The sequence below is a fragment of the Lucilia sericata genome, unplaced genomic scaffold (genome assembly GCF_015586225.1).
Source record: "Lucilia sericata isolate MDLA Ls3-8-SP2 unplaced genomic scaffold, ASM1558622v1 Contig000608F_arrow, whole genome shotgun sequence".
Lineage (NCBI taxonomy): Eukaryota > Metazoa > Arthropoda > Insecta > Diptera > Calliphoridae > Lucilia > Lucilia sericata.
Window position 1 is genome coordinate 169588 of NW_023994615.1, and position 26407 is coordinate 195994.

Consider the following 26407-nt stretch of genomic DNA (forward strand, 5'->3'; position numbering starts at 1 on the left):
TCGTTCGTTCGTTCGTTCGTTCGTTCTTCGTTCGTTCGTTCGTTTCGTTCGTTCGTTCGTTCGTTCGTTCGTCGTTCGTTCGTTCGTTCGTTAGTTCGTTCGTTCGTTCGTTCTTCGTTCGTCGTTCGTTCGTTCGTTCGTTCGTTCGTTCGTTCGTTCGTTCGTTCGTTCGTTTTAGTTCGTTCGTTCGTTTGTTCGTTCGTTCGTTAGTTCGTTCGTTCGTTTTTTTGTTCGTGTTCGTTCGTTCGTTTTCGTTCGTTCGTTCGTTCGTTCGTTCGTTGTTCGTTCGTTCGTTCGTTCTTGTTCTTGTTCGTTCGTTCGTTCGTTCGTTCGTTCGTTCGTTCGTTCGTTCGTTCGTTCGTTCGTTTTCGTTCGTTCGTTCGTTCGTTCGTTCGTTTCGTTGTTCGTTCGTTCGTTGTTCGTTCGTTCGTTCGTTCGTTCGTTCGTTGTTCGTTCGTTCGTTCGTTCGTCGTTCGTTCGTTCGTTCGTTCGTTCGTTCGTTCGTTCGTTTCGTTCGTTCTTTCGTTCGTTCGTTCGTTCGTTCGTTCGTTCGTTCGTTCGTTGTTCTTTGTTTTCGTTTCGTTCGTTCGTTCGTTCGTTCGTTCGTTCGTTCGTTCGTTCGTTCGTTCGTTCGTTCTCGTTCGTTCGTTCGTTCGTTCGTTAGTTCGTTTAGTTCTTGTTCGTTTAGTTAGTAGTTCGGTAGTTAGTTAGTAGTCGTTCGTTTAGTTTAGTTAGTTAAGTTAGGTAGTTAAGTTCGGATAGTTGTAGTTAGTTAGTAGTTTAGTTTAGTTAGTTAGGTAGTTAGTTAGTTAGTTCGTTACTGGAGGTAGATAAAATTTCATATTGCCAATCGAATAACTTTTTCTCTTTTGTGCCGTTCCTAAAGGTCTCAGTGTAACATTTTGAATCATTTTATAAATTATGAGAAACATGTTTGCAACAATGTTGCTGGCACTCGTACTTGTTTAAAAAGTTGCCATGCAATGTTTGAGAAAAAAGAAAAAAACTAAATATTATTAAAATATGTTGATATATCTATATTAAAAACTACTAAATAAGAATAAATAAATATTTAGTAATTAGGTTAAACAGAAACCAATAAATTTTCCAGTATTTATAAACATACACTTGATTTCAAAATGAATGCTACAGATCTTGAGAAACAAAACACCTATAAAATGAAAGTCCTTCATTACCACGACTTGAGGTAGGTCTTTTACTTTCAGTTTACATAAAAAAATAACCTGAAATTTTATAAAATAAGCTAAACATATGTTTACGTTTATTAGGAAACTAAAACGCACAAAAATATTTGATTTTTTTCGGGGCTAAACGACTCAGGGTGTTATTATGAAAACTATGAGTCATTATGAGTGCTCCAAATTTTTAACAGGGAAGAGATAAATGGGGGTTTTTATACACACCCACTTATGTTTAATATGAACCGGCATAATTTTGTTAGATTAAAACATGAAAAATATTGCAATTTAACAGCTGGAGAGCGGCAAAAGCTTTCTCTCTTTTTTTTTTTATAAAAATCCTAACTTTGTTGGTAGTTTCTAGAAAGTGCCAATACGCAGTTACGGATTTTTGTTACAAAAATGTAACATATGTTTTAGTTTTTAACTAAAAATTTAACTAGAATTTGTTAGAATTTTGCAAAATTATTTATAATTGTACAATTTCTTAAAAATTTTGCCATAGAAATAGTATTAAAATCTTATAGATGTATAAAGGTCATAAAAAGGACTCTCTGGGCTTAATTGGTGAGATTGTCTCAAAAATCCTTTTGTTATTTGAGTATAATTTTGTAACTGTAAAAAGCACTCATTTTAGCAAATGTTTGTTTTGTTTTTTTTTTTTTGTACTCTCTCGTTTTTGTGTCACCTTTACTGACCACATTTATTTCTCTCTTCTTTTTATACGTTATTTTTTTCGTTTGTTTTCTATTGCGCTGGGCTTCCGGTTAATAACAATAATATTTAAATAGCAATAATGTGTGTAGTACTATATCAGTGTTGTGTTAGAAAAGTCTAGAAATTGCACCCTGAAAAATTAGTACTAAAAAGGTACTTTTTCTAATTTAATTGTAAATTTTTCGAATCTAAACAACTTTTCTATAGAAAAGTTCATCTCAATCTGAACAACTTTTCTATAGAAAAGTTCATCTCTATCTGAACAACTTTTCTATAGAAAAGTTCATCTCAATCTGAACAACTCTTCTATAGAAAAGTTCATCTCAATCTGAACAACTCTTCTATAGAAAAGTTCATCGCAATCTGAACAACTCTTCTATAGAAAAATTCATCCCAATCTAAACAACTGTTCTATAGCAAAGCTCATCTCAATCTGAATAATTTTTCTATAGAAAATTTCATCTCAATCTAAACAACTGTTCTATAGAAAAGTTCATCTCAATCTGAACAATGTTTCTATAGAAAAGTTTATCGCAATCTGAATAACTTTTCTATAGAAAAGTTAATATCAATCTGAATAACTTTTCTATAGAAAAGTTAATATCAATCTGAATAACTTTTCTATAGACAAGTTCAGTTCGATCTGAACAACTATTCTATAGAAAAGTTCAGTTCAATCTGAACAACTTTTCTATAGAAAAGTTCAGCTCTATCTGAGCAGCTATTCTATAGAAATATTCATCTAGAGACGTAATCGCTAGACCGAAATACGAATCCATCTAATAAGTCGAGGACTTGTCCTTACTAACATTCATGCGATATATACATTCTAGGTCTGCGGATGTTTGTGGCCCGCATGCCCCTATATCCATCCCATATTATATGCACTTGACACCAACTCATTTCCAATGCTTAGTTTCACAGTTACTACTCTTCGGGGTATGTGTTGTCTCGGCAACATCTCCTAACATATCCCGAATTAGAGACTTTACCATGTATCAGTCTTATAACCAACAGTATTTTTCCGCGAGTTTGGTTTTAAAGTACAGCCACTGAAAGGAACTCTCCAATAACCGGGACAAGTCCGAAACTTTGCCTGTTGGCTACCGGTTCCCGTGGTCCCAGATTATTAGTCTGCTTGATATGACCCCAGGTCAAATCATTCGAAGGAAGGCCGAGGATACATTTGTTTTCAGACTAGTGGCAGACTACAGGTATTGGTAGCACCTTTTTAACCCCAATCATCAAGGTAACATATCCCGGGGGGAGTGATAAGACCAGAATAACTAAATGGAAAGTTGAAGTAGTGAAAACCCATGTTTTGGGGCAATTGGTATATCATGTCAGCAAAACATATCGCATCAAGTCCCTGTAAAACTTTTGCTGGGTTAGCTGAAAACTATACCTTGTTATCTGCACTATGCGTCTCTAAACACCAGCTGTATTCTGATAATTAATTAAGTTCGAGTACATTTTTCTAAAACATAGTTCTGCTCTGAATTCGAATCTCTCTCTATTACATCTGGTTTTCGAGATATCATGATCTAAAGTATGGACCATACTCCATAGAGTATGGTCCATAGTTAATACCCTCTTAGGGGCCTAATAAATATCTTTTGTGATAAAATTGTGCATACATATTATAGAACATAGATCTGAGATAAGGCTACATTAGGCACCTTCTGAAAATAACTTAGTTGTCAGTCGCTATGCATGTCTGAATTAAAGAAAGTCATTATCACTTAAGACGTATGACTGGTGATTTTTGAAGATATATGACGACTGGTATTTTGGCTCGATCAAAACTAGTTACAACTCTTGAAGTTAAAATATTATTACATAGTACTTTTTTCTCTATTGAAATGTACCAAAATAATGGAACAATTGTGGAAGGCCATACATCCCCGATGTACGTGCGTATTTATAATTTTTTCCATTTATGTTTTATTTACTCTATAACAAGAAATATTTCACTCAACGTTGTGTTATTATTTATTTATTTAACTGTTACTAGAGTATTCTACTACTAAACGAAATTCGTATTTATGAATGAAATATGGACCCAAGAGTAGAGTGGAAATGAAAAATATCGCATCTTTTGTCGCATGATTTGAGAGAATGTTTATCTACACTTACACTCCATTGCTGTTGTTGTTTTTTGTGTCATTATTTGTTTTTGTTTTCTGTGAATGAATGACGTAGGTTTGAATATTTCTACTACTTACTATACGTTTCCAGATGTTTGACTTTTTTTTGCTGCTGCTGTTGTGATGGATACATGCGATTTTTTTTCGTTAGATTTTTGGGTTGTATGACGTCAAAACAAACCCATCGGTAATTTAAGATATTCACACAACAACAAGTGTTAAATACAATTTTTGGATATTGTAATGTTATGTATAAATTTCTTTTTTTTGGCAATTCTCTTGGGGTTTTAAGGCTGAAGCAGGAAGGAGTGATGGTGGTAGGGAGAGAAGTTTGCATTATTTATTCATAGAGTTTAGCGTCAGCATGATGAAATTTGCCAACAATTGGAAAATAATTTGTTTGTTACTTTCCATATGAAGAAGTTAAAGGTGTCAAGTTGTTTGTTTATACTTAACACCTATTTAAATATGTATTTTTACCTGATAACATACATATACATATGTGTCTATGACATCCATACATTGTTTTTAGACTAAAGTCAATATTTTGAATCTAAATTATTTTCAGATTACACATATTGATAAGCACAGGAAAATTTTAGATTCCCTACATTGTAATGGTTCCACAATAAGTTTAAAGAGTTTTTAAGGAACCAGGGAGGTGTAACACTGAAACTCGATTCGAGTGCAAATATATTCGAATTTATATGTAAAAATACTTTGAGTTTCGAAAGCTTTTTCTTTCGAATCGAAGTATGAACAAACCTTTTTTTCTAACAAAAATCATTGATAAAATAATTAGTTCCAAACCCATTCTATAGAATGAACTTTATATATTTTGATTGTGGCACGTGTAAGCCCCAATACCTCCAATAAAATTCAATTCCTTTTATCTATTACATACTTTCAAAATTTTCCAACAATAATTTCATAATAATTTTCTATTTTCTTTTTCTCTTTACAGGTAAGCTATGAATTCATTTGTTACACCCTTAACTCCTAACCACTGTTACACGATAAGCCATCAACAGAGATGCTATTTCTCCATATTGTTTTGTAAGTATTTTAATGAAAATTTTATGGAAATCAAGTAGGAAATATTAAACACGTGTTTAACACTAAAGAGCTTTTAATGGCAAATAAAATGGGGACATTAATTTCTAAGGCGCCAATGAGTTCTACAGAAAATTGTCAGAGAGTGAGAGAAAGAGTGTGAGGAGAAAACAAAATCAAAGAACAAAACGTTCAAAAAAAAAAAAAGGACAAATATTAAAGGACATGCGAAAAGTGAAAAAAATTATACTTAAGGGCAAATAAGTTAAGCGAAGGGAAGGATGCTTTCGAAAGATATTGAAGATTAAAAAGTTTTGGTTTTAGATTAAAAGTTCAGTTCTAGTTCAGTTCAAGTTCAGATCTAGTTCAGTTCTAGTTCAGTTCTAGATCAGTTCTAGTTCAGTTCTAGTTCAGTTCTAGTTCAGTTCTAGTTTAGTTCTAGTTCAGTTCTAGTTCAGTTCTAGTTCAGTTCTAATTCAGTTCTAGTTCAGTTCTAGTACAGTACTAGTTCAGTTCTAGTTCAGTTCTAGTTCAGTTCTAGTTCAGTTCTAATTCAGTTCTAGTTCAGTTCTAGTACAGTACTAGTTCAGTTCTAGTTCAGTTCTAGTTCAGTTCTAGTTCAGTTCTAGTTCAGTTCTAGTTCAGTTCTAGTTCAGTTCCAGTTCAGTTCTAATTCAGTTCTAGTTCAGTTCTAGTTCAGTTCTACTTCAGTTCTAGTTCAGTTCTAGTTCAGTTCTAGTTCAGTTCTAGTTCAGTTCTAGTGCAGTTCTAGTTCAGTTCTAGTTCAGTTCTAGTTCAGTTCTAGTTCAGTTCTAGTTCTGTTCTAGTTCAGTTCTGTTATAGTTCTGTTCTAGTTCTGTTCTAGTTCTGTTCTAATTCTGTTCTAGTTCTGTTCTAGTTCTGTTCTAGTTCTGTTCTAGTTCTGTTCTAGTTCTGTTCTAGTTCTGTTCTAGTTCTGTTCTAGTTCTGTTCTAGTTCAGTTCTAGTTCAGTTCTAGTTCAGTTCTAGTTCAGTTCTAGTTCAGTTCTAGTTCTGTTCTAGTTCTGTTCTAGTTCTGTTCTAGTTAGTTCTAGTTCAGTTCTAGTTCAGTTCTAGTTAGTTCTAGTTCAGTTCTAGTTCAGTTCTAATTCAGTTCTAGTCAGTTCTAGTTCAGTTCTAGTTCAGTTCTAGTTCAGTTCAGTTCAGTTCTAGTTCAGTTCTAGTTCAGTTTCTAGTTCAGTTCTAGTTCAGTTCTAGTTCAGTTCTAGTTCAGTTCTAGTTCAGTTCTAGTTCAGTTCTAGTTCAGTTCTAGTTCAGTTCTAGTTCAGTTCTAGTTCAGTTCTAGTTCAGTTCTAGTTCAGTTTCTAGTTCAGTTCTAGTTCAGTTCTAGTTCAGTTCTAGTTCAGTTCTAGTTCAGTTCTAGTTCAGTTCTAGTTCAGTTCTAGTTCAGTTCTAGTTCAGTTCTAGTTCAGTTCTAGTTCAGTTCTAGTTCAGTTCTAGTTCAGTTCTAGTTCAGTTCTAGTTGCAGTTCTAGTTCAGTTCTAGTTCAGTTCTAGTTCAGTTCTAGTTCAGTTCTAGTTCAGTTCTAGTTCAGTTCTAGTTCAGTTCTAGTTCTGTTCTAGTTCAGTTCTAGTTTGTTCTAGTTCTGTTCTAGTTCTGTTCTAATTCTGTTCTAGTTCTGTTCTAGTTCTGTTCTAGTTGTTCTAGTTCTGTTCTAGTTCTGTTCTAGTTCTGTTCTAGTTCTGTTCTAGTTCTGTTCTAGTTCTGTTCTAGTTCTGTTCTAGTTCAGTTCTAGTTCAGTTCTAGTTCAGTTCTAGTTCAGTTCTAGTTCAGTTCTAGTTCAGTTCTAGTTCAGTTCTAGTTCAGTTCTAGTTCAGTTCTAGTTCAGTTCTAGTTCTAGTTCAGTTCTAGTTCAGTTCTAGTTCAGTTCTAGTTCTAGTTCAGTTCTAGTTCAAGTTCAGTTCTAGTTCAGTTCTAGTTCAGTTCAAGTTCAGTTCTAGTTCAGTTCTAGTTCAGTTCTAGTTCTAGTTCTAGTTCAGTTCTAGTTCAGTTCTAGTTCAGTTCTAGTTCAGTTCTAGTTCAGTTCTAGTTCGTTCTAGTTCAGTTCTAGTTCAGTTCTAGTTCAGTTCTAGTTCAGTTCTAGTTCAGTTGGTTCAGTTCTGGTTCAGTTCTAGTTCAGTTTACTTCAGTTCTAGTTCAGTTCAAGTTCGTTCTAGTTCAGTTCTAGTTCAGTTCTAGTTCAGTGCTAGATTCAGTTCTAGTTCAGTTCTAGTTCAGTTCTAGTTCAGTTCTAGTTCAGTTCTAGTTCAGTTCTGTTCCGTTCTAGTGCAGTTAGTTCAGTTCTAGTTCAGTTCTAGTTTCAGTCTCTAGTTCAGTTCTAGTTCAGTTCTAGTTCAGTTCTAGTTCAGTTCTAGTTCAGTTCTAGTTCAGTTCTAGTTCAGTTCTAGTCAGTTCTAGTTCGTTCTAGTCAGTTCTAGTCAGTTCTAGTTCAGTTCTAGTTCAGTTCTAGTTCAGTTCTAGTTCAGTTCCTAGTTCAGTTCTAGTTCAGTTCTAGTTCAGTTCTAGTTCAGTTCTAGTTCAGTTCTAGTCAGTTCTAGTTCAGTTCTAGTTCAGTTCTAGTTCAGTTCTAGGTTCAGTTCTAGTTCAGTTCTAGTTCAGTTCTAGTTCAGTTCTAGTTCAGTTCTAGTTCAGTTCTAGTTCAGTTCTGGTTCAGTTCTAGTGCAGTTCTAGTTCAGTTCTAGTTCAGTTCTAGTGCAGTTCTAGTTCAGTTCTAGTTCAGTTCTAGTTCAGTTCTAGTTCAGTTCTAGTTCAGTTCTAGTTCAGTTCTAGTTCAGTTCTAGTTCTGTTCTAGTTCTGTTCTAGTTCTGTTCTAGTTCTGTTCTAGTTCTGTTCTAGTTCTGTTCTATTATAGTTATATTTTAGATTTTGTTCAGTTCTACATTCTGTAGGGAAAAATCTTCTATAATTTTATTATTTGCTTTACGCATACCTTCCTTTCTGATCTAATGTAATGTTATAAAAATTTCATAATTTTATTGCTGTAACAAAATAGTCAATATGTTGTGTAGATAAGTGAGTATGTATATGTTTGCACTCTATATGACTTGTGTAGTGTTACACAAGTAATATGACGCCTTTTGGAAAAAATTACACAGAGTTTGTCAACGTCCTATAAGTAACAGTTCATTAAAGTCTGTTTATAAGTATCGAAATAATAATAAAAATAATTCACCCACATACAATTTAATAACTTGGTTTTTTCAGATCTCATTTTTTTTCAAAGAAAATATAATGTATCTGGCTCATTTGATTTTAAACATACGTTACGTTTGTCATTTTTATACGTACGTATAGAAGGTATAATCTATTTTATCTACGTAATACATACGTAAAGCTAGCACAGTGATGGACTTGAATGTGGAGGAAGGGATATTAAAACCATATTGTTATTACAAAGCATTTTTTTATTTCTATACTATTTCCATTATATTCTTCTTGTCGTCTGTGTGTTTTAAGTATTGTTGAGGTTAGAGGGCCCACTCTAACATCAACGTTAGTATAGGCACCCAGTAGCAAAAAGCAACAGCGTTATCAAAAATAACACACAAACAACTAAGTTATATAGTATTTTTTTGAATAAATAAGTCTGTGTTTGCTAAAAATAGCATTTCATTCTTAAAACTTTTTAACACAGCAACACTCTCAAAAAAAAGCTGTGATAAAAATGGCAAACATGTTGAATTAGAAACGCCAACGCAATCGGATGTAGTTAGATTTTCCACTCATTTCCTTTTTCTACCCCCTTAGTTTGCTCTTTGAGTGTATTTTTTTTTTTGGTATTTGTTCCGTTTCTTGTTTTTCTTTCCTTCTTTAGCGCAAGAAAGCAAAACTGTAAATCTATACTTACAATAAGTATCTGCACGCCGACACCATTATAATTTTAACGGATACCTACTGATTTTAAGGTCAACAGCGTCATCATCGTAGAATACGTACGTTTTGTATGTTTTTTTTTTTTTGGCAACTTTTCAAATGGGCAACATGTGGTTGTCTTTGGGAAGGAAAAAATACTTTAAAACTCCCACACCCATCTCAAAATCGATTTGGTTTTTTTTATCGGGACTAACATATTGTTGGGTTAGGTGTGGTAGTAGTGAAGCATCTTTTTTCGTATGGATTCTTTTTAAACCAAAGTAAACTGTCGACATGATACTATACAGAAATATGGTCCAGAATAAAGATAGGACTATAGTCCAGATTATAGACAAGACTATAGTCCATACTATAGGCAAGACTATAGTCCATACTATGGGAAAGATTATAGTCCATACTATGGGCTACACTATATTCCAGACTATAGACAAGACTTTAGGCAAGACTATAGTCCAGTCTTTAGACAAGATTATAGTCCAGACTATAGACAAGACTACAGTCTAGACTATAGATTGACTATATTCCAAACTATAGTCAAGACTTTAGACAACACTATAGTCAATACTATAGGCAACACTACAGTCTAGACTATAGACAAGACTATAGTCGAAACTTTAGACAAGACTATAGTCCAGACTTTAGACAAGACTATAGTCCAGACTATAGACAAGACTATAGTCTAGACTATGTCTAGAGTATACTTTAGACAAGACTATAGTCCAGACTATAGACACGACTATAGTGGAAATATTAGACAAGACTATAGTCCAGGCTTTAGACAAGACTGTAGTTCAGACTACGGACAAGACTATAGTCTAGACTATAGACAAGACTTTAGTCTAGAGTATAGACAAGACTTTAGTCTAGGGTATAGACAAGACTGTAGTCCAGACTATAGTCTAGACTATAGACAAGACTATAGTCTAGAATATAGACAAGACTATAGACTATAGACAAGATTATAGTCCAGACTATAGACAAAACTATAGCCAAGACTATATTACAGACTATAGACAAGACAATCGTCTAGACTATAGACAAGACTATAGTGTAGAGTATATAAGATCATAGTCCAGTCTATAGACAAGACTATATTCTGGACTATAAACAAGATTATAGTCTTGACTATAGACAATATATAGTCCAGACTATAGACGATACTAAATATATTCCAAACTATAGACAAGACTTTAAACAAGACTATAGTCCAGACCATAGACAAGACTACAGACATAACTATAGACAAGACTATAGAAAAGTCTATTGTCTATAGTCTAAACTATAGACAAGACTATAATCTAGACTATAGACAAGATTATAGTTTAGACTTAGAGAAGACTACAGTCCAGGCTATAGACACGACAATATTCTAAACTATAAAAAAGAAGATATTCCATACTATAGACAAGTCTACAATCCAGAAAATAGACAAGTCTATAGTCCAGAACGTTGACATGAATATAGTCCAGACTGTATAAAAGACTATAGATAAAACTACAGATATGACTATCGACAAGACTACGGACATGACTATAGTCTAGACCATAGACTATACAATAGTCCAGACAACATAAAAACTATAGTCCAGAGTATAGATATGACTAAAGTCTATATACAAATGACTAAAGTCTATATACTAAACTATGGTCCAGACCATAGACAAGACTATAATTTGGACTATAGATAAATCTATAGCCTAGACAGTACTGTAGTAGAGGCTGTAGAGTCGAGATTATAGGAAAAAGGTCGAGTCTGTTGACAAGACTATAGTCGAGGTTATAGATAAAACTATAATTCTGATTATAGAACTATACATACTATCGTCAAGTCCCACAGTCATGTATTTTTACACATTGATTTTAAATATTGTAAATAAAACTATTCATATCCTTTTAATAAAGATTTGAAATCCTGACTATCAATTAAGTAGGATTTCTTAATAAACCTTTTAAAATTTTCTTAAGATATAAGAAAGTTTTTTATATAAATATCTATTATTTTTAATATTTATAAAACCCTGCAGGTTACAAAAATAAAAATATGTTAATAAGTGTTTATTTTTATACCATTTTCCGGTCTTTTTTACATAATTTGTCTTCATTGTTTCCACCATACTATCCATCCGTCCAAATCATTTTCAATAGAAACTAATCATTATGGCTTTTCAGTACTTCAGAGTCCTTCTTTTGTTACTTTATTTTCTTTTCATCTTTTCAATCATACAAATAAAATATTATTACAAACCAAGGACGTCATTTCTGTGGCGCCTTTTCCTAGAAATAGAGATGAAAAATGAGAAAAAAAGAAAATGTTTAAGTTTTTATTATAATGTATTAGATAATGCGTATGTGTTGTTTACAGAAACCTCATCATACACTATTGCATGCAAGAACCAAAAACCTCATCATCACTAACATTTTCTAGCCATTCATCCATCCAAACATTCATTCATTTAACCATTCATCCATCTATCTATCCTGTGGTTTTTGTTACACAACTGATAACCATCGTGGTATAAAACATTTGAATCCACACTCTTACCACACACTCTCTTTCCCTTTCCCACTCTCTCTCACTCATCGTTTTTCCGTATCCCTGTAAGAGTTGTAATGTTGTGTTCCTCAACCATATGGTCGGTTAATATGTTTGGCGTCACTTAGTTTTAGATTCCTTTCTGCCAATTACTTAGATGGGTTTATTGAAGTAAGTGCGGAAAGCAGGAAGAGAAAATTGTAAATTTAAGAACTTATTTTTAATAGAGAAATTTTACACAATGAAAATGTAATTCCATGGTTAAACATATCTCCCTTTTATACTTTCTGCTTGGATACTTTAGCACCAAGACTATAGTTAAGACTATAAACAAAGCTATAGGCTATACTATAGACTAATCTATAGACTATACTATAGACTAGACTAGACTATAGACAAAGCTATAGACTAGACTACAGACTAATCTATAGACTATACTATAGACAAGACTATAGATTAGACTATAGACTGGACTATAGACTAGCCTATAAACTAGACTGTAGACTAGACTATAGACTAGACTATAGACTAGACTATAGACTAGACTATAGACTAGACTATAGACTAGACTATAGACTAGACTATAGACTAGACTATAGACTAGACTATAGACTAGACTATAAACTAGACTATAGACTAGACTATAGACTAAACTACAGACTAGACTACAGACTAATCTATAGACTAGACTATAGACTAGACTATAGACTAGACTAGACTATAGACAAAGCTATAGACTAGACTACAGACTAATCTATAGACTATACTATAGACAAGACTATAGATTAGACTATAGACTGGACTATAGACTAGACTATAGACTAGACTATAGAGTAGACTATAGAATAGACTATAGACCAGACTATAGACTAGACTATAGACTAGACTATAGACTAGACTACAGGCTAGACTACAGACTAATCTATAGACTAGACTATAGACTAGACTATAGACTAGACTATAGACTAGACTATAGACTAGACTATAAACTAGACTATAGACTAGACTATAGACTAAACTACAGACTAGACTACAGACTAATCTATAGACTAGACTATAGACTAAACTATAGACTATACTATAGACTAGACTATAGACTAGACTATATACTAGACTATAAACTAGACTATAGACTAGACTAAACTAGACTATAGACTAGACTATAGACTAGACTATAGACTAGACTATAGACTAGACTATAGACTAGACTATAGACTAGACTATAGACTAGACTATAGACTAGACTATAGACTAGACTATAGACTAGACTATAGACTAGACTATAGACTAGACTATAGACTAGACTATAGACTAGACTATAGACTAGACTATAGACTAGACTATAGACTAGACTATAGACTAGACTATAGACTAGACTATAGACTAGACTATAGACTAGACTATAGACTAGACTATAGACTAGACTATAGACTAGACTATAGACTAGACTATAGACTAGACTATAGACTAGACTATAGACTAGACTATAGACTAGACTATAGACTAGACTATAGACTAGACTATAGACTAGACTATAGACTAGACTATAGACTAGACTATAGACTAGACTATAGACTAGACTATAGACTAGACTATAGACTAGACTATAGACTAGACTATAGACTAGACTATAGACTAGACTATAGACTAGACTATAGACTAGACTATAGACTAGACTATAGACTAGACTATAGACTAGACTATAGACTAGACTATAGACTAGATAGACTATAGACTAGACTATAGACTAGACTATAGACTAGACTATAGACTAGACTATAGACTAGACTATAGACTAGACTATAGACTAGACTATAGACTAGATATAGACTGACTATAGACTAGACTATAGACTAGACTATAGACTAGAGACTATAGACTAGACTATAGACTAGACTATAGACTAGACTATAGACTAGACTATAGACTAGACTATAGACTAGACTATAGACTAGACTATAGACTAGACTATAGACTAGACTATAGACTAGACTATAGACTAGACTAGACTATAGACTATAGACTAGACTAACTAGACTATATAGACTATAGACTAGACTAGACTAGACTAGACTAGACTATAGACTAAATATACTAGACGATAGACTATAGACTATAGACTAGACTATAGACTAGACTATAGACTAGACTATAGACTAGACTATAGACTAGACTATAGACTAGACTATAGACTATATGACTAGACTATAGACTAGACTATAGACTAGACTATAGACTAGACTAGACTAGACTATAGACTAGACTATAGACTGACTATAGACTAGACTATAGACTAGACTATAGACTAGACTATAGACTAGACTATAGACTAGACTATAGACTAGACTATAGACTAGTATACTAGACTAGACTATAGACTAGACTATAGACTAGACTATAGACTAGACTATAGACTAGACTATAGACTAGACTATAGACTAGACTATAGACTAGACTATAGACTAGACTATAGACTAGACTATAGACTAGACTATAGACTAGACTATAGACTAGACTATAGACTAGACTATAGACTAGACTATAGACTATAGACTAGACTATAGACTAGACTATAGACTAGACGATATACAAGACTAGACTATAGACTAGACTAGACTATAGACTACTATAGAACTATAGACTAGACTATAGACTAGACTATAGACTAGACTATAGACTAGACTATAATCGAGACAATAATCGAGACTATAGACTAGACTATAGTCGATACTATAGCCGAGACTATAGTCAAGACTATAGCCGAGACTATAGTCAAGACTATAGCCGAGACTATAGTCAAGACTATAGCCGAGACTATAGTCAAGACTATAGCCGAGACTTAGTCAAGACTATAGACAAATTTATAGTTGAGACTACAGACAAGATTATATGCCTATATGCCTAGAGTCAAGACTGTAGTTATACTATAGACAAGATTATAGTTCAAACTATTGAAAGAATTATAGTTCAGACTATAGGCAAGAATAAGTTTAGAATATTATAATTGAGACTGCCCGTAGTCCTATCTATAGTCAGGACTTTGGAGAAGATAAAGTTGATACCACAACCAAGCACATAGGTGATACCATAGGTGAAAACTATAGTCCTAACTATAGCCAATACCACAGACGATATTAATGTACAAATATAGATTCTGTTCTATAGTAGATTTACGAAGTAGATTATTTCTAAAATAAAACAACAATAATAACTAATTTTCATTAAAGACGTTATATGATTAAACTGATTTCATTATTGTAAATAGAATTCTGTTTAATTACAGACCAACTCTCTCAATTTAGTTCCATTGCTCCCACTTTAATACGAAAATCTTTTATAAATTGCTTAAGTAGATGGTGGCAATGATGATAACGACGCCATTTACACGGCAGGATATTAATTGATGTGTTGTGTTGGCGTCGTCGTCATCTTCGTCATTCATTCATTTATGCCTGTATTGTCTGTTACAGAATTTTTGCTTTTATTGTTTTAGTTTCGATATCTTGTACAATTTTACGAATTAAATATTATAATCATTAGAAGCTAAAATTTAACAATGAATGGGAAGGTTGATTGGTTGCTGCTGGAAAAATGCGTGTGGGTGTTTAGCTTCAAACGTGATTATTACACAATTGTACCCCTTAACACCCCCAGTTAGCAAAATATTATAGTTTAATTTTCATATTGAAAATATTGAAAGCTTATGGAAAAACAATATACTACTTGGATGATTATAATAATTGTGCAAATATGGCGAAAATTTTCAATAATATGTATTTGAAAATCTTGTATTAACACAAAAAACCCACATAAATCATGGATTATTGCCAATCAAATGAAATTCAATATTTTCAGCATTTTTTAAGTTTTTCCTTTTTTTTTTGTGATTTCTAAATATCTTGGTTTTTTTGTTAGTTAGTTAGAAGTTAATTACTTTATTTAAGTTTTTTTTTTTTTTTTTTTTTGATTTTCTTAGTTAAACCTTCCAAAAAAGCAACAAAAATATTTTATTAACTTTCAAAATTCTGTTTGCTAGTTTTGGCAGCAATAACGTTTTGTTCATTTTTATGTTGTAACAGCAAATGTTTAAAAGTTTTTCCACTACATTATCAAATTGGTTCATGGCAATTCATGTTAAAAGACCTGTATGTTTTATATATATATATTAGCATACCCTGGGTGCTTCGCTACCCTAACTTAAATTAAATACATACAAAATTTTGTTTACTTTTATAGAAAATTAAAATTGATTAAACATTTTTTTAATGTTTTAGTTTTATACGTTCAATATCACGTGATTAAATTCTCATTCAGTAAGAGGCTTGTATTTTTAGTTTCATTCATTTAGCTTCCACATTATAGAAAATCTCGAAAGTACTATTTGAAAAAAGTACTATAAAATACCTCTAATAGACATATCTTATTATATACAATTCAAAAAATATAATTTTATTTTCAATATCTATGTTCAATATCATAAAAATATCAAAAAGTACCATCGGACGAAACGAAAAAGTGCAAAAATCTCTCTCAATAAATTCTCATTTAATAAGGACCGTGTGTTTCGGTTAACCATTATAAAGAATCTAAAAGGTACCATTTGAAGAATAGAAAAGTACCAAATAGTTTCCACTTACAGAATATTATTCAATCAAGACCATGTACCTATGTTAAAATTAATGCTCCTACGTTGAATATTTTAGAAAATTAAAAAAGTACCATTTATGAGATGAAAAAGTACTAAAAAGTTCTCTCTTAAAGAAACTTATTCAATGAGGACCGTGTATGTTTAATAATCATGTGTTTTGAATTCATATTATAGAACATACAAATACATTTAAGAAAGAAAAAGTACCAAAAGTGTAATAAAATTTACCTAAGTGGAAAGTACTAATAAAGAATACAATTTTCCCCTTTTCGCTCAGAAATATACTTTTTCGAGAATTAAGTTTACAAAATGTTCCGTATTTAAATCTATATATTGTAGATAAAACTCAAACGATTCAAATCTGCATTCATTTGTTCCAGAAAAATAGTGCTTTCAAAAAGGTACCAAACAATTTACTCGAATTTGGTCCTATATAGGACTTAGTACTCGAATTCCAAAATAATATACCAACAGCTTATTTTGTTTGAGTAAATAAACTACTTTTTAAAATTTTATAAAAATTGGCTCAATGAGTTTGAATAAAATCAAATTTCCCGTTTTTTCCCTTTTTGGTACTTTTTTCTCCAGTGAAGTAGCAAAAATTTTATTACAATAAATATTACAGAGTTAGTCCGTAATTTAATATGAATAATTCAATAAACCGAAAAAGTTTTCTTAATGTGATAAAAAAAAAGTACCATAAATACAGTTTTCTCCCTTTTACACCCAAAAAGGAGTGAATTTTAAAAAAGTACGAAATAGGTGTCTCATAATTTTGGGAGATATATTCAAAATATTTATAAAAATTTTATTATGTTAATTAGTTCAAAAGCTATAAGGGGCCAAAAAAGGTACCAAAATCACCTTTGTTACACATTTTTACCCCTTAAAAGTACGAATTTCAAAAAAGTACCAGACACCCATCTGCTCATTTGAAAAGTAGCTACAGGTGCATTTAAAATTTTTCTTGTATCACTAATATTGTGTAAGATAATTAAGAAAACCTGTTTTACCCGTTTTTTTCCCTTTTTACCCGTAAATGTACAAATTTCCAAAAATCCCTCCTTAGTGGATCTACATAACCAAAAACACATCTACTGTCAGAATTTCATGATTCTAGGTTCAGCCATTTGGGCTGTGCGATGATGAATCAGTCAGTCAGTAACGCTACTCTTTTATATATATAGATAAAAATTGTTAAAAAAAATATTTTTTTTTAGAATTCTATCAATTCTTTAAATTATTTTAATTCTGTATTAAATGCGTGCCGTTGTGAAATATTTTTATACATTTAGTTGTGATTACAAAATTTTGAATTTGTTTTTGTTGGCAAATATTTATTATGCTCGGGAAGTTTTACAGCAAAATATGACAAAACCTAATTTTAACAAACAACTATCAAATTAACAAATATCTCTCTTTAAATCCTTTCCAATTTTTTACTTTTTTATACTTTTTCATCTAAAATTTTTTAACCCTTAACCTTTGCCTAAGCTATACTTCCCCTTTCATTTCTTAACACTAATAAATCTCTATAAATCTTTTTGGTATCCTAAAATTACTTTTTGTTGTTGCTGTTGCTGTAGTCTCTGTTGTAATATCATATGTTTAGCAACAAACTGGTACCATTGTGGCAGCCACAGTGCTGCTACTACTTGCTTTAACAAGACTATTTTTTTTCTCTGTCGAGTTTTCTAAAATGCCATTCTAAAAATTTGTTTTATTTGATTTGCATTTGAGTCAAATCCGTTTCTTAGATTTTTTTTCTCAACTTTTTTTTTTTTAAGACGCGTTGCCCTTGAAGGTGTTGCATGCATGTGTTTTGAGTGTTGTTTGAAGCAACTTGTCAAAAAAATTATAAAGAACAAATTTAAAATTAATTTATTTGAAAAAATACGATAAAAATTAAAATATAATAAAAAATTGTACACTGATAAAATTTTTCAGAATTTTATGCGTTCAAAAATTGTGAAGCTAATAGCCAAAGACTCGATATAAAGTCAAACAGAGTCAAGAATTAAATTACTCTAATTAGGACGATATTGGAAATCCTGTAGACCCCAAAGCTTATTAGATTCAGTAAAGCTTTTCTATAAAAATTTTGATCAGATTTAGCTTTTCTATAGAAAAGTTGCACAGATTTGAGAGAGCTTTTCTTTAAAAAATTACTGACATTGAGAAGACATAATTTTTATAGAAAAGTTGTTCTAATTGATATGAGCTTTTCTATAGAAAAATTCTTCAGATTAATATAAACATTTCTATGGAAAAGTTGCTAAAAATGAAATGAAATTTTCTATAGAAAATTTGCTCAGATTGCTCAGAGGTTTTCTATGAAATATAGCTCAGATCATGATTGGGAAAAGATGCTCTGGCACGGACCCGTTCTAAACAAAATTTGTTTGGATTGAGATGAACTTTTCTAAAGAGGTGAACTTGTATATATGTAAGCTGCTCAGATTGAGTAAATCTTTTCTATGGAAAAGTTGCTCAGATTCAGGAGAGCTTTTCTATATAAAAGTTGTTCAGATTGAGATAAACTTTTCTATAGATAAGTTGTTGAGATTTAGATGAACTTTTTTATAGAAAAGCTGCTCAAAACGAAATGAACTTTTCTATAGAAAAGTTGTTCAGATTGAGCTGAACTTTTCTGTAGTAAATTGAGCTCAACTTTTTTATAGAAAAGTTGTTCAGACTGAGCTGAACTTTTTTATAGAAAAGTTGTTCAGATTGAGCTGAACTTTTCTATAGAAAAGTTGTTCAGATTGAGCTGAACTTTTCTATAGAAAAGTTATTCAGATTGAGCTGAACTTTTCTATAGAAAAGTTATTCAGATTGAGCTGAACTTTTCTATAGAAAAGTTATTCAGATTGAGCTGAACTTTTCTATAGAAAAGTTATTCAGATTGAGATGAACTTTTTCTATAGAACAGTTGTTCAAATTGAGCTGAACTTTTCTATAGAAAGGTTGTTCAGATTGAGCTGAACTTTTCTATAGAAAAGTTGTTCAGATTGGGATAAACTTTTCTATAGAAAAGTTGTTCAGACTGAGTTGAACTTTTCTATAGCAAAATTGTTCAGATTGATCTGAACTTTTCTATAGAAAAGTTGTTCAGATTGAGCTGAACTTTTCTATAGAAAAGTAGTTTAGATTGAGAACTTTTCTAAAGAAAACTTGTTCAGATTGAGTTGAACTTTTCTATAGCAAAATTGTTCAGATTGAGCTGAACTTTTCTATAGAAAAGTTGTTCAGATTGAGCTGAACTTTTCTATAGAAAAGTAGTTTAGATTGAGAAGAACTTTTCTAAAGAAAACTTGTTCAGATTGAGATAAACTTTTCTATAGAAAAGTTGTTTAGATAGAGATAAACTTTTTCTATAAATTGAGCTGAACTTTTCTATAGAAAAGTAGTTTAGATTGAGATGAACTTTTCTAAAGAAAACTTGTTCAGATTGAGATAAACTTTTCTATAGAAAAGTTGTTCAGATAGAGATAAACTTTATCTATAGATTGAGCTGAACTTTTCTATAGAAAAGTTGTTCAGATTGAGCTGAACTTTTCTATAGAAAAGTTGTTCAGATTGAGTTGAACTTTTCTATAGAAAAGCTGCTCAGATAGAGAAGAACTTTTCTATGGAAAGGTTGTTCAGATTGAGCTGAACTTTTCTATAAAAAAGTTATTGAGATTAAGATAAACTTTTCTATAGAAAAGTTATTCAGATTGATGCACTGACCTCTGACCTATTTTAAAGAAAAATTTACGAACTTTAGGTCAACTTGTCTATATGAAAGCTATTCAGATTAAGTAGAGCTTTTCAATGGAAAAGTGGCTCATATTGAAAATTTGCCGAGAAGAAAAGTTGCTTAGATTGAAGGAAGTTTTTATGTAGGAGATTTCCCACAGAAGAGTAGCTGGAATTGTGAGGAACTTCTGTATAGATCCTCAGTTTAAGCTAAATTTTTCTATAGAAAAGTTTTTGAGATTGATATAAGTTGTTCCATAGAGGGAAGCTTTGCACAGATTGAAAGCTGTTTTTAGTTTTCCTATAAAATAAAAGCTGCTCAGATTAAGAGGATCAGCTATACTATTCGTCTCAACAATATCCGATGGAAGGAAGTTCTGTTTTTACTTTCGCTTATTCGTTGATATTCTTCGAGAACATGGCAAAACACTTCCATTCAAAGATAATCCGTTTTTATTGAATTTATTTTCCTGTATTCTTTTTCTTTCTTGGATCTCTTCTTCTTCTACTGACGATCATACCAATGGTGTAAGTTATTAATACTTTTGAACTTTTTATAAAAATTTCTCTCAGTCTTTACTTAAATAAATTCTTGTATTAGACTTTTTATAACAGCCACTTGTAATAGTTTTACTACTAACTAATATATTGTTTATTAATATTAAAAAAAAATAAAAATTTTAATATTATTAATATATTTTTTTAAACCTTTGCGTACGTTATGTCAGCCACTCATATTGCCAAGTCATCATTAAAAAAACTAAAAGAACCCAAAGTAGTATCTGTAACCAATTACATAATTTTCATATAAATTTTCCATGGCAGCTTTAATTACCACAACTTGGCAATAGAATTTTTATAAAAAACTGGTCAATTTTACTTAAAATATTAAAAAAAAAAATAATTAAAAACTTATAAAAAAAAACATAAACTGAAATTATTGGATTGTAAAAAAAATTGCATGAATTTAGCCTTTAAAACGGATTAACCTTACCAATGACCACAACATTGAAGATTATCTTACCTCAGCATAATCTCAAATTGATGGAGAACTTTTGTAAATGCATTTTCGTTTCGTTTTTTTTTTTTTGCTAAAATACAAGATAATTTATTATTTGTTAAAAATATGTTTGAGTTTTTTTTTTTGCACAAAAAACTTTTAGAAAAAATAGATGGTTTATAAGAATTAATATGACAAGTTTAATTGATTTTTAAATAAATAAAGTTTAATTAAGAAAACTTGAAATAATAATGATGTATTAAAAGGCAAGCATAATTTAATTACTATGACGAAATTAGTCATTATATTGAACACAATTTGTTGTCACAGCTAAATTTTTAATGTTAAATGTTTGCGCTTTTACAAGAAATCAAGTCTCTCTCCTCTATGTTTAAATTTGAGTTTTCAAAAATTCTGTAATTTTATTTTTTTTTAATTCCTTTTTTGTCTTTCCTTTCTATATTTTCATAACACACACATTCTCTCCTTATAAAGTTAATTAATTTTATCGTTTCTAGCAACAGTTATTATGTAATAAAAATCTTTAAATTTCATTCACACAATTATTATGATATATTCAAACCAATAACATTAAACCTCCCACACTTATTAAATTTTTAATCTTAAATTCGCTTTTATACTTCCTCCTGTCTCTGTTCCAAATAATTAATCACTTTATAGTAAAGGTGTTGTGTTTGCCTACCTTAAAAAAGTTCTTTAAGACAATTTAAAAGTTTTATTTTAAAATGTTATTTATATGAGAAAAAATTTATAAGTAATTTGTAATGTTTGCTCTATTCTCTGATTTCTGAAACAACCTAAAATGAATGTGTGAATAATTTGTAAAAACCACATGATTGATGGAATTCTAATAGTTACTCATTTGTTATCGTTAGATTGTCGGTGTTTAATTAAGTATTCATTTAATTTAATTTGGGTTCATTTTAAATCACAATCCAATTAATTTAAATAAATTTAAATTTCGTTTAATCATATCAAATTAGGAGCAAAAGAAAACAAGTTGTTTAAACATCTTAAAGTATAAAGTATAAGGTATAAAGTATAAAGTTTAAAGTATAAAGTATAAAGTATAAAGTATAAAGTAGAAAGTAGAAAGTAGAAAGTATAAAGTAAAAAGTATAAAGTATAAAGTATAAAGTATACAGTATAAAGAATAAAATATAATGTATAAAGTATAAAGTATAATGTATAAAGTATAAAGTATAAAGTAAAGTATAAAGTATAAAGTATAAAGTATAAAGTATAAAGTATAAAGTATAAAGTATAAAGTATAAAGTATAAAGTGTAAAGTACAAAGTACAGAGTATAAAGTATAGAAATATCTTCAAAAATCCAATTTTCTTTAAAGAAGCTGAATATCTTTAAAAATAGAATTCTAGTTAAATATTGATAAAGAATCTGAATCCCAATTTTCGTCAAAAATCTTGAATGAAAACTGATTACATTCCTTTTATTTAGAACTGTAAAAACTTATCCGATATTGGCATTATCAAAATTATGTTATCTAACTAATTTAGTTCACTAATACGTCTATATATAAAGAGACATTATTCAGTCTATTTTGCATAATAGACCCTAGAGTCGAATAGATTAGATTAGACTAAAAAGATACCTGACCCTGTTTTAGATCTTTTGTGCAGCCCATAAGTTCACGATACCAGGTTCAATTCACCCATGAAAATAACGGGTTTAATTTGAGACAGGTTGAATATATCCTTCGGGGCTAGTGAGGCAACATCCAAGATTCTAGCTCCATGTGATCCTAGAATTGGACAGTTACAGACTATATGTTCAGAAGAGACGTTATTCAGTCTATTTTGCATAATAGTAGGGTCTAGGGGAGGATAAAATTGTATTATCAAGATTTCCAACTCCTAATAGTTTTAGTTTTTTTTTCTTTAAAGGAAATCAACCTCTTAAACAACACACGATGAGGTCAAAATCTTGTCTCCAAATCAGTTGAAAAATAATTAATTTCAATAGTAGGGTCTAGGGGAGGATAAAATTGTATTATCAAGATTTCCAACTCCTAATAGTTTTAGTTCTTTTTTCTTTAAAGGAAATCAACCTCTTAAACAACACACGATGAGGTCAAAATCTTGTCTCCAAATCTGTTGAAAAATAATTAATTTTAACTGGTTGCTTGACGTATGTGTATGTGTGTGAGTGTCATTTCGAAATTTTGTGTAATAAATTTGTTTTTAAGAAAAATAAATTAAGAAAAAAAGAAACATTTTGACCAGTTAAGAAACAATACCAACGCCTAAACGTCAGCGAAAAAAAAAAAAACAGAATAACGTGTGTTGCTAGTTATTGACTTTTAATACTTGCTCTCATTTTCCAGCCAAAAACTTAAAGAAAGAATGTGCACGGAAAATAGTTTTTAATAATATGATAGACAAAATTCTAAATTGTGCCTACAATTTTGTTTTGCCTTTTTTTTCATAAATTGAAAATCTTTAACCACATGTCATAATTCAATTAATTTTCCCACAATTGTTACATATTTTTGTGTGTTGGGTTGTTATTACTAACTTACTTACTACCAATCAATTTGTTTGCTTTATGTTATTAATTTGTTCTATTAATTAGATTTTGTTTTTGTTGTGTATGTGTGTGTGTAACAGTTTTTCGTGTTTATTCTTTACTACTGTTACTTTTCAATACACAGACTTGTTTCGATCGATTTGACCATAAAAAGAACGTCCACAACGACGACCATTAAGTTTAAATTTTTTGGTTATATGCTGTTCTTTTTTCTGCTTTTTTTGTTTGTTTGTTTTGTCCAGCTTTTTTTGGACTTATAAGAGGTTTTAAGACCAAAACTATAATAGACAATCAGACAACCACCTTAGAGTGTGTGTATGCTAGCTAGCTGGCTGACCAATAAAAAGTGTCAGGTCTTTGAAAGAATGATAAGATTTTTGACAATAAGATTTTTGACCCTGGGTTCTACAACCAGGCCAATGTCCAGGTCTTCCCCCGTAGGAGAACCCTTAGTTTATCTGAGGCACATTTTGAGTGCTTCAAATTAATTTGAACTATCTTTAGTGCTATCGTCATTATTTTCAGAAGGCTCGAAGAGCTTCATGCCAGTGAGCAGAGAGTTGACAGCTTCCATCTCATCCGTCTCTTGACTCCCCGATTTTGTCGGCCGGAACACCTTCACTTTGGCGCCCCTCACCCCAAAGAACAGCCTAAAGCCCGCCTTTTCTAGTTCAGCAGTGCCAGATTCTATGATGGCGAGGATTAGGCATGTGTGCCCTTCGCCTTGTTCTGTGCGGATGATAGCCCATTCATCCAAATGTATGTTGGGATTCTGCCGTTTGAGGCATTTCAACATCTTGGGTGCTTCGGAGGTCATCTTTGGCAACCAAACTCTTGCACGAGGTCTCATTGAATTTCCTCAGCAGGGATTAGTTTAAGGCTTAAACCTACCCATGCATTTCTAATCTTAGTGATGGACTTACTGAGGAACTCCTTTGAAAATTCGTCCCTGCATTTGATCATCCTGTATCCCCGGCTCGTCCTAATTAGTGAGTAAGTGTTTTATGACAAGCACAGTTAACTTGGACTCAATGGCAACCCATTCTGTTACTACAGGGTTGATAGCCCCGTCTTTCTCAGTAGCCAGAGCCATTATGAGGTGGTCCTTCACCACTTCATTAAATGGTCTTCTAGCAGTAGTTGTGCTGGCTGCAGACGATCTATGCAGTGACGGCGTACATGGACTAGAATAGGGGTTAATACCTGCCCGTGTCGTGGCACCGGAGGAGAGCTGTTAGCGACTAATTTTCTTTAACCACTGATTAGTCATTCAGTTTCTCGGCACTGCTAGCAACCACCTTAACCTTACAAGTGGGGTATGGGGATGAGAAGGAGACGTGATTCTATATAGGAAAAGGGGGAATTGAGGATAGGAGGGGTAACCTTTGGTCATGAAGGCTTTTGAGTTCAGTGTCTTCCAAATACAAAGGGCTTATGCCGAGTGTATTTGCAATACAAGGGGACCACAGCCGACACTAAAACCAGCACATCGCGGCAAGATTGTTATTCAGGTGGTGAGCAGAGGCCCCACATAACTATGACCGAAATTGTATGGTTGTTTTCGCTTTAGAACAAATCTTTTTTTAAATATCAACTGTTAAAGAGTTTAGCTTATGAGATGAAACTTCTCCGATTATCCTTGCGGGTTTGTTTTTAAAATATAGCGCGTACCTAGAAATATGTAGAGAACTACTTTAGAAGCCGAATTCTTCACTTAACGTCGTCCGAAGATGACATTACGCTTGTCGTTGAAGAATTTGAACTAAAATTTAGACTCGAAGATGAAAGAGTTTTCTCGTTCACTATTGTTATTGCATTTTTCTTTCAATGACTTGTGTCGAAGCGCCGATCTCTGGAGAACAACTTTAAAAACAGAATGATCAGAAAAACTTGACTTCCTTTGACATCAAGGTTTTCCGAACACATTCCGATTACATTCGTTTTATAACTAGTCCCTGGGGAAATAGATTTTAACACTTTCAGAATTTAGCTCTAGGAGATGAAAAAATAATAACTTTCCCGACTTGCCGGCAGCCTTTTAATTCCCTACATACTTGACACTCGCACTACGTTTCACCAAGGGCTTTGAGTCTAAAATTATGGTTTTAAAGATTCATACGTTTTTGTTGTAAGTCTGATTGAGCTGTAATCTTGTCAAGCTACCTTCTGCAGGCGTAATTTTTTCGTAGTGTTTTCAAAATTTTCGCAGAATGTGTCTAAGATATGACAATAATCGTTCGGTTCCGCAAATCTATTTCTAGTAAAAACTGAAAGATCGTTTGTTATTGCGCATTCTACCTGTGTTTGAGCTGGTCGCTTACTGTACTAATTAAAGTAATGACTTATATATTTGCCTACTTGTAAAGCTAAGTAATAAGGGATTGCCTACTATGACATTACCCCCCGCTGCAATGTGATGCTAGCAATACTGCAATATTATTACCTTAACATTTAACACACAATACCCGGTAATAAAAGCCATTAAAGCTTTTTAACTTTATAGCAACGAATTTTAACAAATTAAAATAATTTAACTTTTTTAAGCTAAAAAAAACCCTAATTACAAGTTATATTGCCTTTTAGCTGTCGTTTTCTCCAAAATCAAATTTAAGTCAATAGTATTATATATATTTTTGGCCATAACACTAAGTAGTAGTTAAATGCCAACAAGCTCAATAAATTGTTAAAATTATTTTTTGATATTTTTATTTTTCTAAATTCTTTAACGTTTTTTAACCCTCTTTACAACAATTTTGCTAAAAGTTTATTAAAAAAACAAAATTATAGAAAAAACAAGTAAGAAATTATAGTCGGGCGAGGCCGACCATATAATACCCTACACCTTTGACAAAAATATAATGTGATTTAGTTGCCATAATAAAGCATTTAA

The 26407-nt window shown here is 31.7% G+C and overlaps 1 protein-coding gene across 3 annotated transcripts in view; it reads left to right on the forward strand.

Moving 5' to 3' along the window:
- LOC119606623 (GATA zinc finger domain-containing protein 14-like) overlaps positions 1-26407 on the forward strand; it is a 156457-nt gene that overhangs the window by 66341 nt on the left and 63709 nt on the right. The window contains exon 2 of one of the 3 annotated variants that reach the window (XM_037960193.1): positions 5028-5303. The exons of the other annotated variants lie outside the window; for them this stretch is intronic. Within the exon in view, the coding sequence (XP_037816121.1) occupies positions 5028-5066 (39 nt within the window). The 3' untranslated portion in view covers positions 5067-5303. Of the gene's footprint in view, positions 1-5027; positions 5304-26407 lie in introns of those variants that run through there. 3 annotated transcript variants of the gene reach the window in all.